Source organism: Macrotis lagotis, chromosome 2, assembly GCF_037893015.1.
Source record: "Macrotis lagotis isolate mMagLag1 chromosome 2, bilby.v1.9.chrom.fasta, whole genome shotgun sequence".
NCBI classification, from domain to species: Eukaryota; Metazoa; Chordata; class Mammalia; order Peramelemorphia; family Peramelidae; genus Macrotis; species Macrotis lagotis.
Window position 1 is genome coordinate 130019445 of NC_133659.1, and position 19055 is coordinate 130038499.

General features: G+C 34.8%; 1 protein-coding gene across 1 annotated transcript in view; it reads left to right on the forward strand.

The window, feature by feature from the left end:
• Window positions 1-19055, forward strand: part of DNAH14 (dynein axonemal heavy chain 14) — a 577586-nt gene that overhangs the window by 408490 nt on the left and 150041 nt on the right. The window contains 3 exon segments of the mRNA XM_074220908.1: window positions 2504-2632; window positions 12161-12301; window positions 15470-15637. Of these exon segments, the coding sequence (XP_074077009.1) occupies window positions 2504-2632; window positions 12161-12301; window positions 15470-15637 (438 nt within the window).

The window sequence follows — 19055 nt, forward strand, 5'->3', positions numbered from 1 at the left end:
TCTAAGCAGATGATGCTAAAATTGTCAACTGATATACCAGGGCAGCCCCAAGTGTAGCTGCTCACCTCTCTGCCTTTAGATAAACCCAGATCACTTGCAAAAATTCTTAAGTTTGCTTAAAGCCAGAAACATTTATTCATGAGGTAACTAAATCTCTCCATATGGGATGTGAGTCCCCCCCCTGCCCATGCTGCCTGAAACCAGCTGCTACCAACAGCATAACACAGTTAAAACCAACTACCATTTCTGGAGTAAGAATAGCAAAGAAAGTCAGTTTTTACTGAAATGGAGTAGAATCTATGAAATCAAATCTCAGTGTTTAGTACCATCTTCATTTACAACTGAATTGAAGTATGTATGTAGCTGGGACATATGTGACTAACAATAGTCCTTTGCATACAATAGACATCCAGTAACTGTTTGTTGAAGAAATAATGTTTTGTTACAGTTAGACAACTAAAGATAGCCATAACTATTGTAGGGTGATGGACATTTGTTTCAGAGCAACAAAATTTAAAGTGCAAGAATTTGACACAATTTCTACTATAGAGAAACTATTGAGCTTAGCAGTGACTTAGGAAAAATACTTAAAATAGGGAGCTAAGATAAGAATAATGCCAATAGTGTAACAATTCTCTCTCTTGCTTTGTCAACTAGTCTTGATTTTTTTTCCTCCGTATTACAGAGTTACCTCTCTTGAGGGTCCCAGAGAGTTCTCTGTGTATGTCATACATACGCAATATGTATCAGTGTAAAGTGTGGACTGGGTTGTACCAGGACCTTTTAATTCATAATCTAGACATACCTATGATCACAGGTAGGACTTGAATCCAGGTCTTCTTGTCTGTAAATCTAGTTGTCTCTTCACTATTATCATGGCAACTTTTTGATTTAAATTGAAGAATAGATATGGATCATCTGAATTGGTAGAGGAATGTCCTAACCAGGGAATTTCCTAAGCCATTGAAATCAGAGATCCAGTTGTTTTAAGCTTTGTATTATTTTTCACATAAAGAACTGCAGAAAGGTTTTAATATACAATTTTATTTTCCATTGAGTGTCAAAATTCCTAGGTAATGGCTTTGTAGCTAGGTGGTTCATATCCAGCAAATAGTTCTGCCCATGGGAAATAAGTACTTGCTTAAGTATCTGTCTTTGGACCCACTAATCAGCCTATCTAAATAATGGATGAATGGTACATCTGTTTCAAAGAATGCTTTTTATCATTCAATATCTGCGAAATTCCAACTTTTAATTCCCATATTTTACTGATGACAATAGCTAACATGTAGTGCTTTAAGATTTGCAAAGTTCTTCATATTTATCATTCCATTTGAGATCCTCACAACAACCCTGTAAAGTAAGTGCTATTATTACTTTCATTTTACAAATAAAGAAACTAAGGTTCATGTAGAATCAATGACTTGCTGAGGGTCACACATCTAATAAAGGGTCTGAAATCAGAGTTTCCTGACTCCAAGTCCATCATGACATTCACCACACCTCACAGCTTGATGGCCCAGATATAGAAAAAAAATTTATTTGGAAAATGTTTAACCAAATAAATAAAAATGTAATAAAACAAAAGTAATGTTCATTTGTATTTTTCTAAGACAATATGCAATCCACAGAAATTTGCATCTATTTGAGTTTGATACCACTGTACTAAGACAAATGAAAAGGGAGAAAGTGTTTCCAGGTAATTAATAATCAATTTATTATTTTGGCTAGCTGATAATCAATAAATTGATAATCAGAAGTTTCTCTGTAACTAAAGACCTAAAGGTGATACTAAAGTGCCTTAAATATTTTTAGAAAAGGGAATGATCCTGTCAGGTGAAAATCAACCCTGATTGGTGAAAAATTGACGAGGGGGTAAAAATATTAATGAGGAAGTGGGCTAAAAGTCTTCAGTTCCTTCTGCTAAGATTATGACTTGATCATGAGACTCAGACACTTCAAGCAATCTTGACCAATGAATCTCCCCAGGTCACTTTGGTTAGTTTTCTCCTTTATGAGATGGGTCACCCTAAACTTCAAAGGAGGGATAAAAAGATATGTATATGTATTAATGCTTTAGGACTGGAATGCACCTAGATTAGATTCTAATTATACTCTAAATAAAAATTAGGCCTTCTAGTCAGATAAAGGCTTGACCAAAATCTAGGACCATGTTCCCTAAGGATCTAGGCAATCTCTTCTATCTGCAAGTCAGAGACTGATTAATAGACCTGTAGGAGCTGGTCCCTGAATGAGGAAATAAAGAGTTAAATCCTTAATCCCTAATTTAAAAATTAGTCATTAATAGAATAGAAAAATAATAATTTCTCTCTGAACTACTGGACCTAGTTTTCACCTTATGTAGGAAATACATAGAATGCAAACTAATTAGTTTAATTCTATTTGTTATTTTTAATTTTAGTATGTTTATCACAATTATTTAATACTTTAAAGGAAGTTAAGAGTATAATGATTATTAAATTTGTTAAATTTTTCCCCACAGGTGATAATATTTATTGATGATCTGAATTCACCAGTGCCAGAGGAATATGGGGCACAACCACCCCTGGAACTACTGAGGCAATTACTAGATTTAGAAGGATTTTATAATGCTGAACAACTTGCATGGAAGGTATAAATCATTTTTAGTTTTGTCTACCATAAAACTGTTTAATAATGAATTAAATATTTGTAATTATTCTTAGTAAAATAGGGATTCTAAATAGGTCAGCTATATAAATACTCAAATGTTGCATGTGTATACTGTGTTATAAGAACAATAATAGAATCATTGTTTTTAGCATATCAGATGATTCAAGATTACCCATGCCAATTAATATTGCAAATTAAGAAAAATCTGTTACTTCAGGATCTGAAAGCAAGTAACCAGACTAAATGAAAACCAATTGTGAACAAATTGAAATTTGAATTAAACTTGAATGAATATATATATATATATATATATATATATATATATATATATATGCTCATCACTCCCCATAACACCAGTTATTTTGCTATCTGAATGGACTAATGATAATTTTTGCCTAATGCATCATTTATTAAATGTGTGGAATGCCTGACAAAATTTTGCAAGATAATGATTGTTTTTTGAAACAATATATTTGCTATTTTTCAAGTCCACTAATCTAGAATTTTCAGTAATCCATATTGAGAAATGAAAACACTTTCCAAATCAACATTTCTCTATGAAATTATTTTCATTATCTTTAAACAGGTCATAATTATTTGGAAGAATAAGATTCAACTGCTCAATTTCATATGTGTCTGAACTTAATTTTGGTAAAAGATATTTCATTTCAAAGCCCTCTGTGTTAAATTTCACAATTCTTATTTATCAAAGGCAGTCCTTTCCCCATGTCTTTGTCATAGGTTTCCTTAAATGCAGTAGTTCAACAAATTATACTACCTTTTCTTTGAAGAACTAAAATACAAAGTATCAATCAACCAACATTTATTAAATTCTTCCTGCAGACCAGGCTCTGTGCTAAACCCCAGAAATACATATAAAAGTCACTGATATCAAAAAGCTCATAATGAAATGGCGTGAGATAATATGTGTTCTGATTAATATTCACAAAATCTGCCCCAAATAAACACAAGTTATGATGTAATGGAGGAAACTTGCAGGAATTGGGGAAGTGGGGAAAAGGTTTCTGATAGAAGGTGACTCCTGGACTGAACATAATTACTAATGTAAAATGATAATTTAATGTTACATGATAATTCCAAAAGAACTTGATAAAGTATTCCAAGCTAAATCATATGTGGTAACTTCAGGGTAAGAGCAAGGACAGGGAGGATTACAATAATTTTCACAATGATCTCTTAACTCCTGTTTATTATGAGCATTATTTATTTGTACTTATCAATGAGGCAGCATTGCACAATGGTTAGAGAATTGGTTTTAAAATCAAGAAGACCTGGCCTCAAGTTCCATCCTTGATACATAGTGACTGTGTGATCCTGGACAAGTCTTTACCAAAGCTATGTTGGGAAATACGTTCAAGATCAAAAAAATGAAAAAGATCAAAAAGCATGTAGATTACTCAGGAGTTTTATGTCTGTAATTAATATAATCTTCACAAAAAATAATAAAAAGCATTAGAAATGTCAAGCACCAAATGACAACATTTTAAAAATGAAACTGAATATATCACAGGGAGCAACTGATTAGAGACATAGCCATATTTTAAGACTAACACATTCTCAGAGGGATTTCTATAACATACTTGATGAGTTAAAAATCATCAGTGACAGTCAAACCAGTATCTCATAAGGCAATCCATCCTAATTTTACACATCTCTGATTGTCTGAAACTTTTTCTTATATCAAGCCAAAATCTATCTCTTTACAACTTTCATCTATTTCTTGACTTCTGTCTGGAGACAAACAACAAAAGTGATTAACTCTTTCAAATACTGAATGACATTATTGGACCCTTCTTAAGTCTTCTTCTCCCTATGAATCATCCCCAATTCCTCCAGCAGATCTTCATATGTCAACTTTGAGGGCCTTTGCCATATTGGTTTCTCCCATCTGGATACTAACCCTATTTTTTTTAATCTAATAAATCCTATTCCTACCTATATTTTAGCTTTGTGTGTATCTCTTATTTCATAATGTTTCCTGAAAGCAACATATTGTTGAATTTAAATTTTCAATCTGCTATTCATTTCCATTTTATGGGTAAATTCATCCCATTGACATTCTAAGCAACAATTACTTGTGATATATTTTATTCCTTTCTAGTTTTCCTCACTATCCTTTTTACTCTATTTAGCCTATCCCTTAATTCTTTAACCTACCATCTCTTAAAAAGTCCCTCCTATACCTCTCTACCCTATCCCCTTGTCCTCTTATTTCTTTCTGCATTTAGAAGATTTTTATATCTTTACAGAATCTATATCTACATCTATATTATATCTATCTATATATATGTATATATGAATATATATATATATATGCATTTAACCTATTCCTGATGAGAGTAAAGTACCAGCACTACTTGCCCTCCCCCCCTCACTGGCTTTTTACCAGTTTTTCCTTTTATGCCTCATTTTTATGAGATAATTACTCCTTTTCAATATCTAGCTACAGTTTTATTTTTTAGACTTATCCCATCATACTCAGCCCAGCCCAACACTTTCTTTTAAACTATATAAATAATGATGACAATCATAATAGTACTACAAATATATTTACATATATGAACTAAATAATTTCATTTATTCAGTCTCTTATAAAAGATCTTTAATGTTTAATTTATATTTCTCTTGGATGTTATATGTCAAATTTTCCCTTAAATTCTGGGGGTTTTTATCACAAAAATCTGAAACTCAGTTCATTGATTGTCATTTTTTTTATTCATACTTAGGTTGCTTGGTAAGTTGCCCTTGGTTGTAACTCCAGCTCTTTTGCTCTACAGAGTATAGTATTCTGAGACCAACAATGCTTCATCATAGAAGCTACTAGGTTTTGCGTAATCCTTATTATATCTCCATGATATTTATTTTTTCTTATTGTTTCCAATATTTTCTCCTTAACCTATTCCTGTAAGTTTCCTCCTGGGATCGCTTTCAGGTGGTGATCAGTAGATTTTTTTATTTCTGTTTTACCTTCTTGTCCTAGAACATCATGACAATTTTCCTTGATAATTTCTTGTATATTGTATCAATTTTTATCATAATTTCCCAGTAATCTGACTATTCTTATATTATTTCTTCTCAATCTGTTCTTTTTCTGATGAAGTATTTCACTTTCTCTTCTATTTTTTCATTCTTTTGATTTTGATTTATGATTTCTTGGTGTCTTAGTATGTCATTAGCTTACCTTTGCACAATTCTAGTTTTCAAGGAATTGTATTCTTCTTTAAGTTTTTGATTCTCTATTTCAAATTGGGTGACTTCCTTTTCATAATTTTTTTATTTTCTTTGATTGCTTCCCCCCCCCAATTTTTCCTCAATCTTTCTTTCTTATTTAATTTTTAAAGGCCTTTTTAAGTTCTTTCAAGAACTCTTTTTTGAGCTTGAGTCCAATTTACATTTCTCATTAAAAAGGAGTGACTTTTTTTAACTCCATTATCTTCCTTTGAATATGAACCCAGATCATCTCTATTTCCATAGTAACTATAGTCAAGTTCTTTCTCCTTTGCTTACTCATTTTTATTCATTTATTTTTTGTTTTATTTTATTTTTAACAGCTATTAATGTAACTAATTTGTAGACCTGAGGTATGGAGAATGATGCCCAAAGTCTCAGATCCTTCTTACTATTATTTTGTGAGGTCTGTCTCAGGGGCCCAACCTTAGACTTTCCTCTCTACTCCTAAAACAAGGTTAGGACCCTCAGCCATACTTTGCCACAAATGATGTGGTCCAAGCAGTCCCTCTGGTGGCTGCAAGCTGCATTTGTTTTCTATGAAAATGAGGAACTGTTCTCCTGTAAATGCCCACAGCCAACAGGGTTCCTCCCCTTCACGACTGTACTCATCAGGTATGTTCTAGCTCTTCCCTCATACCCCCACAGTCATAGCTCAGAACATCAGGTCAGCATAGTTGTGCTTGGCATACCTTGTTAATGAACGTCCAACACACACACTTACACATACACACACACACACACACACACACACACACACACACACACACACACACACTCACCATCTTAGACATAAAAATACTTCTGAGTCTACTCTATAGAATCAAAAAAACAACAGTCCTGAGGGAAAGCTAGCATGAGAGATTTAGCCAGCTTCCCCTAGGGACTGTTGTTTTTTGATTCTATAGAGTAGTCTCGGAAGTGTTTTTATTTCACTCAGGCTAAACCTCTGCCCTAGAGCTCCAGTCTTTTCTGGGATCTTTACAAATTGTCTTATCCCAAGAAGTCAGCAGGAGCCCCAGGGAGAGTTCTCTTTTCTTTGGGAAAGGTAGAGCTTCCCTGGAATGGATGAAAGAGGGACTCCCAGTGCCTTGGAAAGCTTCTCAGGTCCAGTAGACCACAGTGTGAAAGATCAGCTTTACCACAATGTTGAAAGTTAGACCATTGAAAGACAGGTTAGCTTTACCATACCGTTAAAAATTATCACCAAAAACTGAATGAATAAATAAATTACCATATGGATGATTAGACCATTGAGAGATGAATTAGCTTCACCCTACCATGTTGTTTCCAAAAAAAAAAATTAGACCATCCAGATAAGATGTCAGAAAGCTCTTAGAATATAGGAAAGACCTGATCTAAAGGTCAAGGTCTTCCATTGGTCACCAACTGTCCTGCTTTAACTGTGTTAGGCCACTGGACTCACATGGGGTAATGAGAATGATGTCTTTGCTCAAAGTCTCCTCACTTTAATCAATATCATTACTTTCCTGGTGTCATAGTCTTCTTTAGTTCCAAAGGACAACAATTATTATTATTATTATTATTATTATTATTATTATTATTATTATTATTATTATTATTTGGACAACTGCCTTAGCTTATGTTTATTTCTGCTGCACTGAGAGGATGTTATCTTTTCTGGTTGAGGAAAATTGTAGAGTCAAAAGTTTTCTGACCTACACCACCATCTTAATGTTTGAAGGATTTCATATATACCTTTTCCCCTAGTCATTAAGTAAAAAGTGTTAAGCAGTGTAGAACCAAAGAAGGATCCCTGGATCACTCCACTAGAGACTGCCTTCCAAATTGACATTGAACTTTTAAGAACTACTCACTGGTATTCTATTCAACCAATCATGAATCCCTCTATCAGCTAATCCACATCTCCCCATATTTTCCATTATAATAGCATGAAAATCTTTATCAAATTCTTTGCTTAATCTAAGTAAACTGTATTTGCCATATTTCTCTAAACTACCTGTTGGGGGAAAAAAGATAGATTAATTTGGTGAAACTGTGGTGAGATCACTATTCCTCTTTCCAGATATACATTAATCATATCTTTATTTTTTCTGTTTCAATCAGTGATTTAATAAAGATTTGAGAAATTCCCAATGAGCACTAGCTCTCTATAAATCAACAACTTATCCATAACTCAAAGTTTTAAAAAGTATGGAGTATAAGATGTTAAGTTATTATCCATGGCTATCTAGCAATTATTATTTGTGTCAGAGGCTGAGCTTGAACCAAGGTCTTCCCAATACCAAGACTGACTCTCTTTTCAGTATAAATAATGTGTCTAGAATTTTGTTACATATAGAAGCAGCCAGCCTAGTATAATGGAAAGAACAATGACTGAGAGGCACTGGATTTTCAATTTAAAATCCCACTACTGTCATTTCCTATATGACCCTGACAAAATCATTTAACATTTCTGAGCCTCAATTTCCTGATCTCTAAAATGAGATTATTAGACCAGATTACTTCTAAGGTAAGGTCTTGGATTCAGTAAGGATCCTGCCTGAGGCAGTTCAGTGGCAAAAGAGATCTACTGAAGAACCTGAGATAGGAAGACCTGAATTCAAATCCAGTCTCATACCCTTTATTAATCATGCGCCTCTGGGCAAGTCACAACATGATAGGGAAGAGTGTTCTGTGAGTATACAATGAGATAATAAAGCATAGAGCCTGACAGTAGGTACTTAATTAATACTCATTCCTTTCCCCCCATCCACTATTAAACTTTCTACAATCTCACTCTTCCATTCTCCACAATCTTCAAAAAGCAATAACTGTGGTTTGCTAAGCAATCATATTCACCAGTTGTTATTGTTATTGTCTATTAAAACCTGAGAGGATGGGGCGGCTAGGTAGCGCAGTGGATAGAGCACTGGCCTTGGAGTCAGGAATACCTGATTTCAAGTCCAGCCTCAGACATTTAATAATTACCTAGCTGTGTGGCCTTGGGCAAGCCACTTAACCCCATTGCCTTGAAAAATCTTTAAAGCTGAACTATCCTCTCAGGTTTGGTTTTTTTTTTTAAGATTTTAAAATGATTTGAATTCATTGTGGTCAGAAAGATAATTCATATTACAACTTCTATATGTATTTTAAGTATAAATTCTCTATTGACAATTTTTTAATCTATGTTTTGTCATCTAAAACTCCTGTTCCTTGACAGAGTAGCATGAGAGCTAAGCAGTTCAGCCTTCATTTTATCTTTCTGAACATCTTCTTTTGCCCAAAACACCTTTTTTAAAAACTTTGTCAACTCACCTCACCAGCCTCAGCTAATTCTGTGTGTTAGTACTGCTAGCATTATTCTATACTTTTATATTCATCTTGTTACTTCCTTTATTCCCACATTCTCTGAATGCATTTTAAAAATCTGTTAGCCTAGAAATTCCATCCATATTATCATTTAGAAATCTTTAGAAAGTTTGCCCTTTTCATTCTTAACAGAATTATTTCTTGTATCTTCAAAATTGTATTATTCTTAAGTGTTTCCTGTATCAGAAACTGATTTCGTCTGTAGAATAAACAACAAATTGAATTAAATTACATTTTGAAAACTGTATCAACTTTTTGAAAGAAGGTCCATCTCTTTAACATACAGAGGGCTACATAATTGCAAGTAATCAAATCCTTTAATCTCAGAAGAATTGAAGGTTTAGGTACCAAAAGGTGTGTGGTGAGCATGAGTAGGCTACAGTTTATTATTGAGCACTAGAAAAAAGTGACTCTTGTTGCTCATGTTTATTATTCACAGCAACATGGGAATTTATCATTCATAATTAAAATTAATATAATCAGGACAGCTAGTGCAGTAGACAGAGCACTCTCCCTGGAGTCAGGAGGACCTGAGTTTAAATTCAGTCTCAGACACTTGATACTCACTAGCTGTGTGACCTTGGGCAGTTCATGCAACCCCATTGTCTTGCAAAAAAATATTACTATAATCCTTAATAACAATAGAATTGTAGCCATGTCCAGAGATCAACTGAAGGTGGGGAAATCATAAGGACCATTGGGGGTTCATATATAAGTGATGAAATCAAAAGGCTTTCTGACCTAGAAATGTAAGAATAAAAAGAAATTTTATTTAAAAAGTTACTGCAAGTGAATAAACAATACAGAGAGTTGATCAGTTAAATTTTCCTGTGGGGAAAATCCTTAAGAAAAGTAGGCAGACAGGGCACCTAAGGTGGCATAGTGGATAGAGCACCAGCCCTGGAGTCAGGAGGACTTAAGTTCAAATCCAGCCTCAGACATTTCATAATTGCCTAGCTGTGTGACCTTGGGCAAGTCACTTAACCCCATTGCCTTAAATAAAAGAAAAAGTAGTCAGGCAAAGGAAGTATGACAGTTTCTATAGCAACTGGGCTGAAACAGATGAAGTTAGAAGCAATTCAGCTGATCAGTACTATAGAGAGGGAAAGATGGATTTTTCAAAGAACTCTTGAAGAAGGGATCAGGTGGAATTATGGGCAGAACTGGGAAGAGTTGGGGTGGAGTCAGGGTAATACCAGGCAGGGACTAAAGAGTGGCTTAATATATGTCATAAGCTTGTGTACCTGCACATGTCTGGAGGGGGTTCAAAGATTTTAAATTAACCTTAAGAATTTAAGAATTTATAGTACTTTTATTAAAGCCATCAGCTTGCCTGGCAGTCAAAGGTATAGAATTTTTATGATGCTTGTTCTGGAGAGATAACTTTGAGACAATAGTTTAGATAGGATTATATACCAGATTAGTAAAAAGTGAATGTAAAAAATAGGGAAGGTTTAACAGTTTTAAAAGATTAACTATTGTAACAGACTATTTTGCTAAGCACATTCTTTGCTTATAGGGGTTTGCTTGTAAGGAAAGTATTATGACAATGCAGAAAAAGGAAAGAATTATGGCATATTCCTCTGCTTCAGAATGATCATCTTACAAACATACGGCAGCTAGGTGACGCCAAGGATAGAGCACTGACAGGAGTTTGAATCCAACCTCTGACACTTTCTAGCTGTGTAACCTTGGGCAAGTCACTTAACTCTAATTGCCCCACATTCAGGGCCATCTCCAGTTGTCCTGATTCATATCTCCATTTGACTCTAGAGGAGAAAGTGAAGCTGGTGGTTTAGCACAATATACCCTCACTCAAATCTAATTCATGTGCTTGCCATGGCATCTCCTCTCTGATGTTGTGGTCTTCAAAAGTGAAGGACAACAATATAATTATTATGTGCACAAAGAAGATATAATTGCCAAGTGAACTAGAAAGTTCTTTTCTCTGTAGAGAAGACTACTTAGGAAAATCAAAGTGTAATATTGTGGCAATTCAGTAAGTTGGAATCAAAGTAAAAGAAATTTGTAATATCCTCCATGTAACCCTCCTTGATGCCCTCCCTTTCTCCCTATCTTCATTAATGAATGAAAATCATCTCTTCCTTCCTCATATTTCTCATAGCACCTAAGCATCTCCCTTACCTTTATTTCACTTTAACTTATAATAATGATATTTGTCTTTTCCTACTATTTGACTATAAGCACCTAGACAGTAGGCAGGGTCTATCATATATCTGTATTTGTAACCTCAGAATCTAGCACTTGATGTACTTTTTTTTTTAGTTTTTGCAAGGCAATGGGGTTAAGTGGCTTGCCCAAGGCCACACAGCTAGGTTATTATTAAGTGTCTGTGGTGGGATTTGAACTCAGGTACTACTCCTGACTCGAGGGCTGGTGCTCCATCCACTGCACCACCTAGCTGCCCCTTGATGTACTCTTAATAGATAGATTTTCATTGACTGAAATTAGCTGCCTGTCTTAAGATTAGCATGTTATAAAACTCTCATACCCAGGTGAGTCTCCATTATAAATAAGCATCAGAATGGTAGAAAAGAAATTAGCTGCCTAGTCTTAAGATTAGCAAGTTATAAAGCTCTTATTCCCAGATAAGTCTCCATTATAAAGAATTATCAGATTGGTAGAAAAGAATCAATCTCATATGTAACATTTCTCTAAAAGAAACTGTTACTGAGATTTCCAATATACTCATAATCCTATTCACAATGCACCACTGTCAAACAGTGAGTCTACCTAGGAACAGGTATCTTATGCTTTTTTGAAACTTTAGTTGCTAGATCTACTCCATCTTGTACGCTCAGACTCCACTGACTGTAGTAGTAGTAGTAGTAGTAGTAGTAGTAGTAGTAGTAGTAGTAGTAGTAGTAGTAGTAGTAGTAGTTAATCTTTCTTTTTTTTCTCACAGAAAGTTCAAGATATTTCTCTGGTTGCAGCTTGTGGTATTCCGCTTGGTGGAAAAAGTGATATCAGTCCACGTCTCCTCAAACATTTTTTCACATTAGTAATGCCTCATCCTCCACAATTTGCCTTATATACTATTCTTCAGGTAATAAATGAAGTTAGAATAAGAAGATAGGGCAGAGGGAAGGGATGTAAAGTTTAAAACTACTAACATTTAAAGAAGAAAAATACCATCAGAGATTACTAAGAGAAGCAGTGAAGTTGGAAGGAAACAAGTTTAAATTTGTAGTCAGAAAAATGCATTTCAAAATTCTAACTAATTAGTTCTATGACCTGAGAATTATCATTTGAACTTTTCTTTACCTCAGTTTTTTTATTTAAATAGGAATAATAATTCTTGCACTGACAATTTCAGAAGGTTATCTTGAGGAAAGTGTTTTGTAAACTTTAAAAAGTCTCAAGAGAATATGCTATTTTTGCTATTTCATTTCCTCCGGTATGTTGCATATTTTAGTATTTTGACTTCTCCTTAACATTTAAAAGCACTTCTTTTATTTTTAAATAATATTTTTTCCCAATTGGGGAAAAACAATTTTAACATTTTTTTAAGTTTTGAGTTCTAAATTACATCCCTCTCTTCCTTCCCTCCCTCTTCTCTCACCTTTCCACTCCTTAGATGGTAAGCAAGCTGATATAGCTATACATATGCAGTCATGTAAACATTTTCATACTAGTCATTTTGTGCAAGAAGACTGGAAAAAAAGAAAAGGAAAGGAAAAAAAGAAAGTGAAAATAATAAACTTTAATCAGTATTCAAACATCAGTTCTTTCTCTGGAGGATAGCATTTTTTATCATTAAATCTTTGAGATTATCTGAGATACTATATTGCTGAGAATAGCTAAGTCATTCACAATTCATTATATAGTATTGTTCTTTGTGTAGAGGGTTCTCCTCACTTCACTTTATAGTAATTCATAAAAATCTCTTCAGGCTTTTCTGAAATCATCCTGCCTGTCCTTTCTTATAGGACAAAAGTATTCCATTACAATCATATACCCCAACTTGTTCAACCATTTCCCAAATCCCAAAGGCATGCCCTTAATTTCTCATCCTAACCACCACAAGGAAAGAGCTGCTACAAATATTTTTTGTAAAAATAGACTTTTTCCTTTTTTTTGTTTTAAAAATAATCACTTTAGGATTCAGATGTAGTAGTGGTATTGCTGGATCAAACAATAAGCCCAGTTTTATAGCTTCGAGCATAGTTTTATAGTTTTGGGAATAGTTCCAATTTGCTCACCAGAATGATTGGATTAGTTCACAATTCTACCAACAGTACATTAGTGTCCCAGTTTTTCATGTCCCCTAAAAAATTTAACATTTTCATTTTTTGTCATATTAGTCAATCTGTTAGGTGTGAGATGATACCTCTGAGTTGTTTTAATTTTCATTTCTTTAATCAGTAGTTATTTATTCATTTGGTTCTGGATAGTGGATGATGCTCTCAAGATTTCCAGGTCTCCAATGGAATGACACCTGGCTATATTCTTGCTCCCATGCTTTTTAGCATGATGTTTTCAGTCATGTTATAAAACACTTTCACTGAGAATGAACACAGACAGCACCAAGATCAGCTACCACATGATGGTAAACTCTTCAACTTGAAAGGGCTACAAGCCAAGACAAAAGTGGAGGGAGTGTTGGTGCATGCTCTTCTATTTGCAGATGAATGGTCTCTCAATGCAGCCTCTGAAGCTGAGATGCAGCAAAGTATGGATCGATTCTCTGCTGCTCGTGCTAATTTTGACCTAGCAGCAAGAAAACACAAATGCTCCATCAGTCAGCACCAGCACCATACATATGTGGAAACATCAATTACAGCAAATGGAGAAGTTTTGAATACTGTGGTTAAGTTCACTTAACTAGGTAATGTACTTTCCAGGAAGGTACATATTGGTAATGAGACTGACACACACATTGCCAGAACTAGCTCAGTATTTGGGAGGCTGTGAAAGAAAATGAGGGAGAGAAGAGGTATTAGACTACCAAACTGAAGGTCCACAGAAACATTGCACTGACCTCATTTTTGAACCCCAGACAGTCTACCAGCACTATGCCAAGAAACTGAATCACTTGCATTTAAATTGTCTTAGGAAGATTCTAAAAGTTACCTGGCAGAAGATACAAGACCCTGAGGTCATTTCTCAAGCTAAAACTGCCAGGCATTCAAGTGTAATTACAGAGAGCACAACTATGATGGGTTGGAAACATTGTTGGAATGTCAAGGCACACTTGCCAAAAATATTTTCATGGAGAGCTCACACAGGGCAAACACTCATTGGGCGGGGGAGGGGGGATCAGAAGAAGTGATAATGGAACACCTTAAGGTCTCTCTTAAGAACTTTAGAATTCATTGTACAGCATGGGAGACAATAGCACAGGACCACCCATCATGGTGTGCCCTCACATGGACTATTTGTGTCTGACCTGTAGTAGATCATTCTGAGCTCAAATTGGTCTGATCAGCCATTGTCAGCCACACTGTAATTTGTCTCATAGTGAAATCATTTTGGTCTTCTTTGATAACAAAGGACAAGAACCAACCAGTTATATAGAGCATTCTTATATGACTAAAGGCAGCTTTAGAAATACTTCATTTATAAGAAAGTCTAAATATTAACTAAAATTGAGAAATTAGTTGAATTACCTTATGTTGCCCACTGGTAAAATATGCTACTGAACACACTGTTAAAACTGTATACAACTGACTGTAGAACACATTTGACCTATATCCCCAAAGTTCTTCCCAATGAGATTGAAACTTCCAGGGAAAGCCTAGTATTTTGCTTCCTTCCTGACAATTCTTCAGAGAAGGATGTTTTTAGGAATTTAAGTTGATAATTAAACTTCATGGATACTTCTTAGGTTTCATACTTATTTTATAATCTCACATCAATGTAAAGAGTTCAGAGGGGACAATAGTAAGGCATACCAATCTCCTGGTTTATATTCAGCTATTTTCAACCACAGGCTCCTGTCACTTTCTTCCTTGGAAACTATATCCAAGTGGTAGCCTTGGGAAAAGATAGAAGACAATAGGAAGTTGGAACACTAAGTTATCATTAACACCAACCAAAACACATCTATCCCCTGAGGCTTGGAAGAACCATAGCTGTCTATTATATGATGGCTATTAACTTTTTTAATAAACCTTAAACTTCCTGTTAATGTTATAATGCCCAAATCTGCAGAAACCCTAACTAAAGGAATGCTCAGATATTTTTAAAATATTGATTACAAAATTTTTTTTAGGCTCATCTGGGAACACACTTCAACAAAAATTCCTTCCTCTCTGATGTTCAGAAATGTAGGCAGCAATTGGCAGCACTTTCCCTCTCTATATATTATAATGTATGTCACAATCTGTTACCAACTCCAGCTAAGTGTCACTACATGTTTAGTCTTCGGGATCTATTTAAGGTTGGTATCAAATTTCATTCTAAATCAGTATTAAAATATTTTACTTATAGAAAATATAACTTTGATCATTCAATGTGGCTACTATATTTGTCTTTTGGATTGTTGTAAGCTAGTATTATGCCAAAAATTAAAATACAATCCTATTTTGCCTTGCTTGCTTTCTATTTCACTATATATTAAGTTTCTATTGAAGGATGGATAGGAAAAAGGGAATGAAGTAAAACTCAAATCAGTCATTGTTGGCATTTGTTATCAGCTCTGAGATTCGGTGAAAACTGAAAATAATTGTTAAAATGAGATCTGGATTTTAATTATTTATTCCTATTCCTCTCTACCATGGATTGGTATTTGGTCTATAATTTTTTGTGATGATTTGAGAATTAGTTGGATGAACTAAAGCATTCTGACATCTTTGAACAAAAAAGACAAAGAAGGAATTATTTTTATTTTTGTTTATTCTGTTGCCAAGGCATAAGGGTGACCCTAAGTAAGTAGATTTGCATTTTAAAAGCAGGTTTGAACTCACAAGTCTTACATTTCACAATGATGTACAAAATCACTTCCTTAAAATGTTTTCAGCTTTACTCAGGACTATAAGGCTTGTTAAACCTTATAAACCTTTCGTAATCATTGCTTTGATGTGGATTATCCCTTCCTTAATATAAATCATAACCTTATTACCTGGGTGACACCAGGCAAGTCATTTAACTTCCCTTCTCTAACTTCCAGGTTCCTCATATATAAAATGAGAAAGTTGAACTAAATGAGTGCTAGTATTCCTTCTAGCTTTAAATCTTTGATCATATAACTGAACAAACAAACCATCCATCTCCTTTCAGTCACTCTGATCACAAGTCTCTCTCTGAACTTAACTAGACTAATCTTTGGACAGTGAGAATGAAGTCTACTACCAGGACTATATCTGAAACCTTTTCAGACTGATAAAGCCATTCACTTAGCTTTGGAGAACCCAGGGCCCCCTCCAAGCCATAGTATCTATCAAAGGAGAATTTTCATGGAAACCAAAGGAAACTATTAATAATTTTGATAACTTTTCTTCCTTGCTCAGGACATTATGTGGAAAATTATATTTTTGCCTTAATATAAATAATATAATTCTTCAAAATGCAAATTAGTGGTAAGGTACAGTAGTGGAAGGGGCAACTAGGTGGCAGGGTGGATAGAATTCTGGAACATCAGGAATATGTGTTCAAATTTAGCCTCAGACACTTGCTAGCTGTATGATGCTGGGCAAGTGGCTTAACCCTGTCTTCATCTGTGAAATGAGCTGGAGAAGGAAATGACAAACCATTCTAATATCTTCATCAAAAAACAACAAACAAGCAAATTTAAAAACCCCAACCCAAATGGGATCCTGAATAATCAGATACAACTGAAAAATGACTAATAACAAACAGCAAAATGGTGGAAAGAGCAATAACCATGGGGAGTAACAACTCTTCCACTTACAAGCTCTGTTGTTTTGTTTAATTTTACTTTGGATCAGATTAGTAATTTCATTTGAATTAGGAATTCACATTAAGGAAAGTCATTCTACCAATGCAGTTTATCTACCATTCTTCAACTTGGTCTTTGAGTGTGGCAGAGTCACTATTGCACTGCCATATTAAATGACTTGCCTGGGATTACAGAGTCTGAGGGTGTCAGACACAGAACTTAAACCCTGGTCTTTCTAATTCAACTCTCTTAAAACACTACTAGCAAATGGTTTTACCTTTGTAGAACCCACTTTCCTCATCTCTGAAATTAGGAAATAATCTTCCATGGTTTCAGTTATTTCATTATATTAATTATATTATCCTATATAATTTATATTATGGTATTCTATATTATTCATTATATTATATGCATATTATTTCTAAATCTCCATATATAGCCCTAAACTCCCAATATCACTCCTTGTTCTACTGTAATCTCTATATGGATGTCCTTGGGTACTTCAAACTCCAATATCTGAAAACATGTTCATCATCTTTCTCCCAAATATATATCTTCCTCACAAATTTCCCTGTTCCTTGTGATTTTACTAACATTCTTCCAGGCACTCAGACACAAAACTTAAGGCATTTTTAGTCTCCTCTCTTCCTCATTCTTCCCTTATCTTCAGTTACTCTATCCTATTTATTCTATTTCTATAATATTTTTATGGAATCCCTAAAAATGTCATCTAGTTTATGTTCAAAGACCTCCAGTGATAAGGAATCCTCTCATCCCTTATCAACCCCCTCCACTTTTGGATTTTTGTTGTTTAGTTGATTATTCTTGTCTGACTCCTTGTGGTCCTATTTGGGGTTGTCTTGGCAAAGATACTAGAGTGGTTTACCATTTCCTTCACCAGTTCATATTACAAATAAGGAAACTGAAGCAAACAGGGCTAAGTGATTTGCCCAGGGTCACAGAGCTAGTAAATATCTGAGGTCAGATTTGAACTTGGGGTCTTATAATTGCAGTCTTGGCATTTTATTCACTGTGCCACTTAGCTGCCCTTAGCTGACCACTTTTGGGTAATTAATATTTAGGAAATTTTCCCTTATACGAAGCCAAAATCTGCCTTCCTGCAACATCTACCTATTGTTTCTGTGGGGGAGGGGGAGGGGGAGAGAGAAGCAAAAGAAGAGTAAGTTTACTAGAATATTTGAAGACAGCTACCAGGCTAAAAATCTCTAATTTCTTCAGCTGATCTTAGTGGCCTCCAATCCCTTCCCTCATCATCCTAATCATATACCCCTGAAGGTGGTACAGTGGATAAAATGCTGGCCTTGGATTCAAGAGGGCAGGAGTTCAAATCTGACCTCAGGTATGTGTCACTTACTAGCTGGGTAACCTTGGGCAAGTCATTTAACCCTGACTGTCCTGCATAAAGGGCCATCTCCAATCATCCTGATTCACATCTGGCCACTGGACCCAGATGGCTCTGGAGGAGAAAGTGAGACTAGTGACTTAGCATAGCATCCCTCACTCAAATCCAGTTCATGTGCTTATCATGGCCATGACCTCCCTGATGTTGTGGTCTTCTTTGAAAATGAAGGATAAATATTAATATTATTCATAAAATCCAGTGCACTAAATGTAAATTATAATGGAGATATGTCTTGACCAGAAGAGGGAACAGTGAGACTCTCACCTCTATAAAACTTATATTCAAATGACTTCTATCCCCAGGATAGGACTTTACATTTATCCCTACCAAACTCAGCATTATTGATTCCAGCTGCTATTCTAGCCTGTTGAGATATGTTTGAATTCTTACTGTATTGTCCAATAGATTAGCTATATCTCCTATCTTTGGGTCATCACTGCATCTCCTAAGTATACCACCTCTGTCTTTATCCAAGGAAGTACTAAAAATGCTTGAGACACTTCACTAGAGTGTTCCATCTATGTTGATAGTGATCCA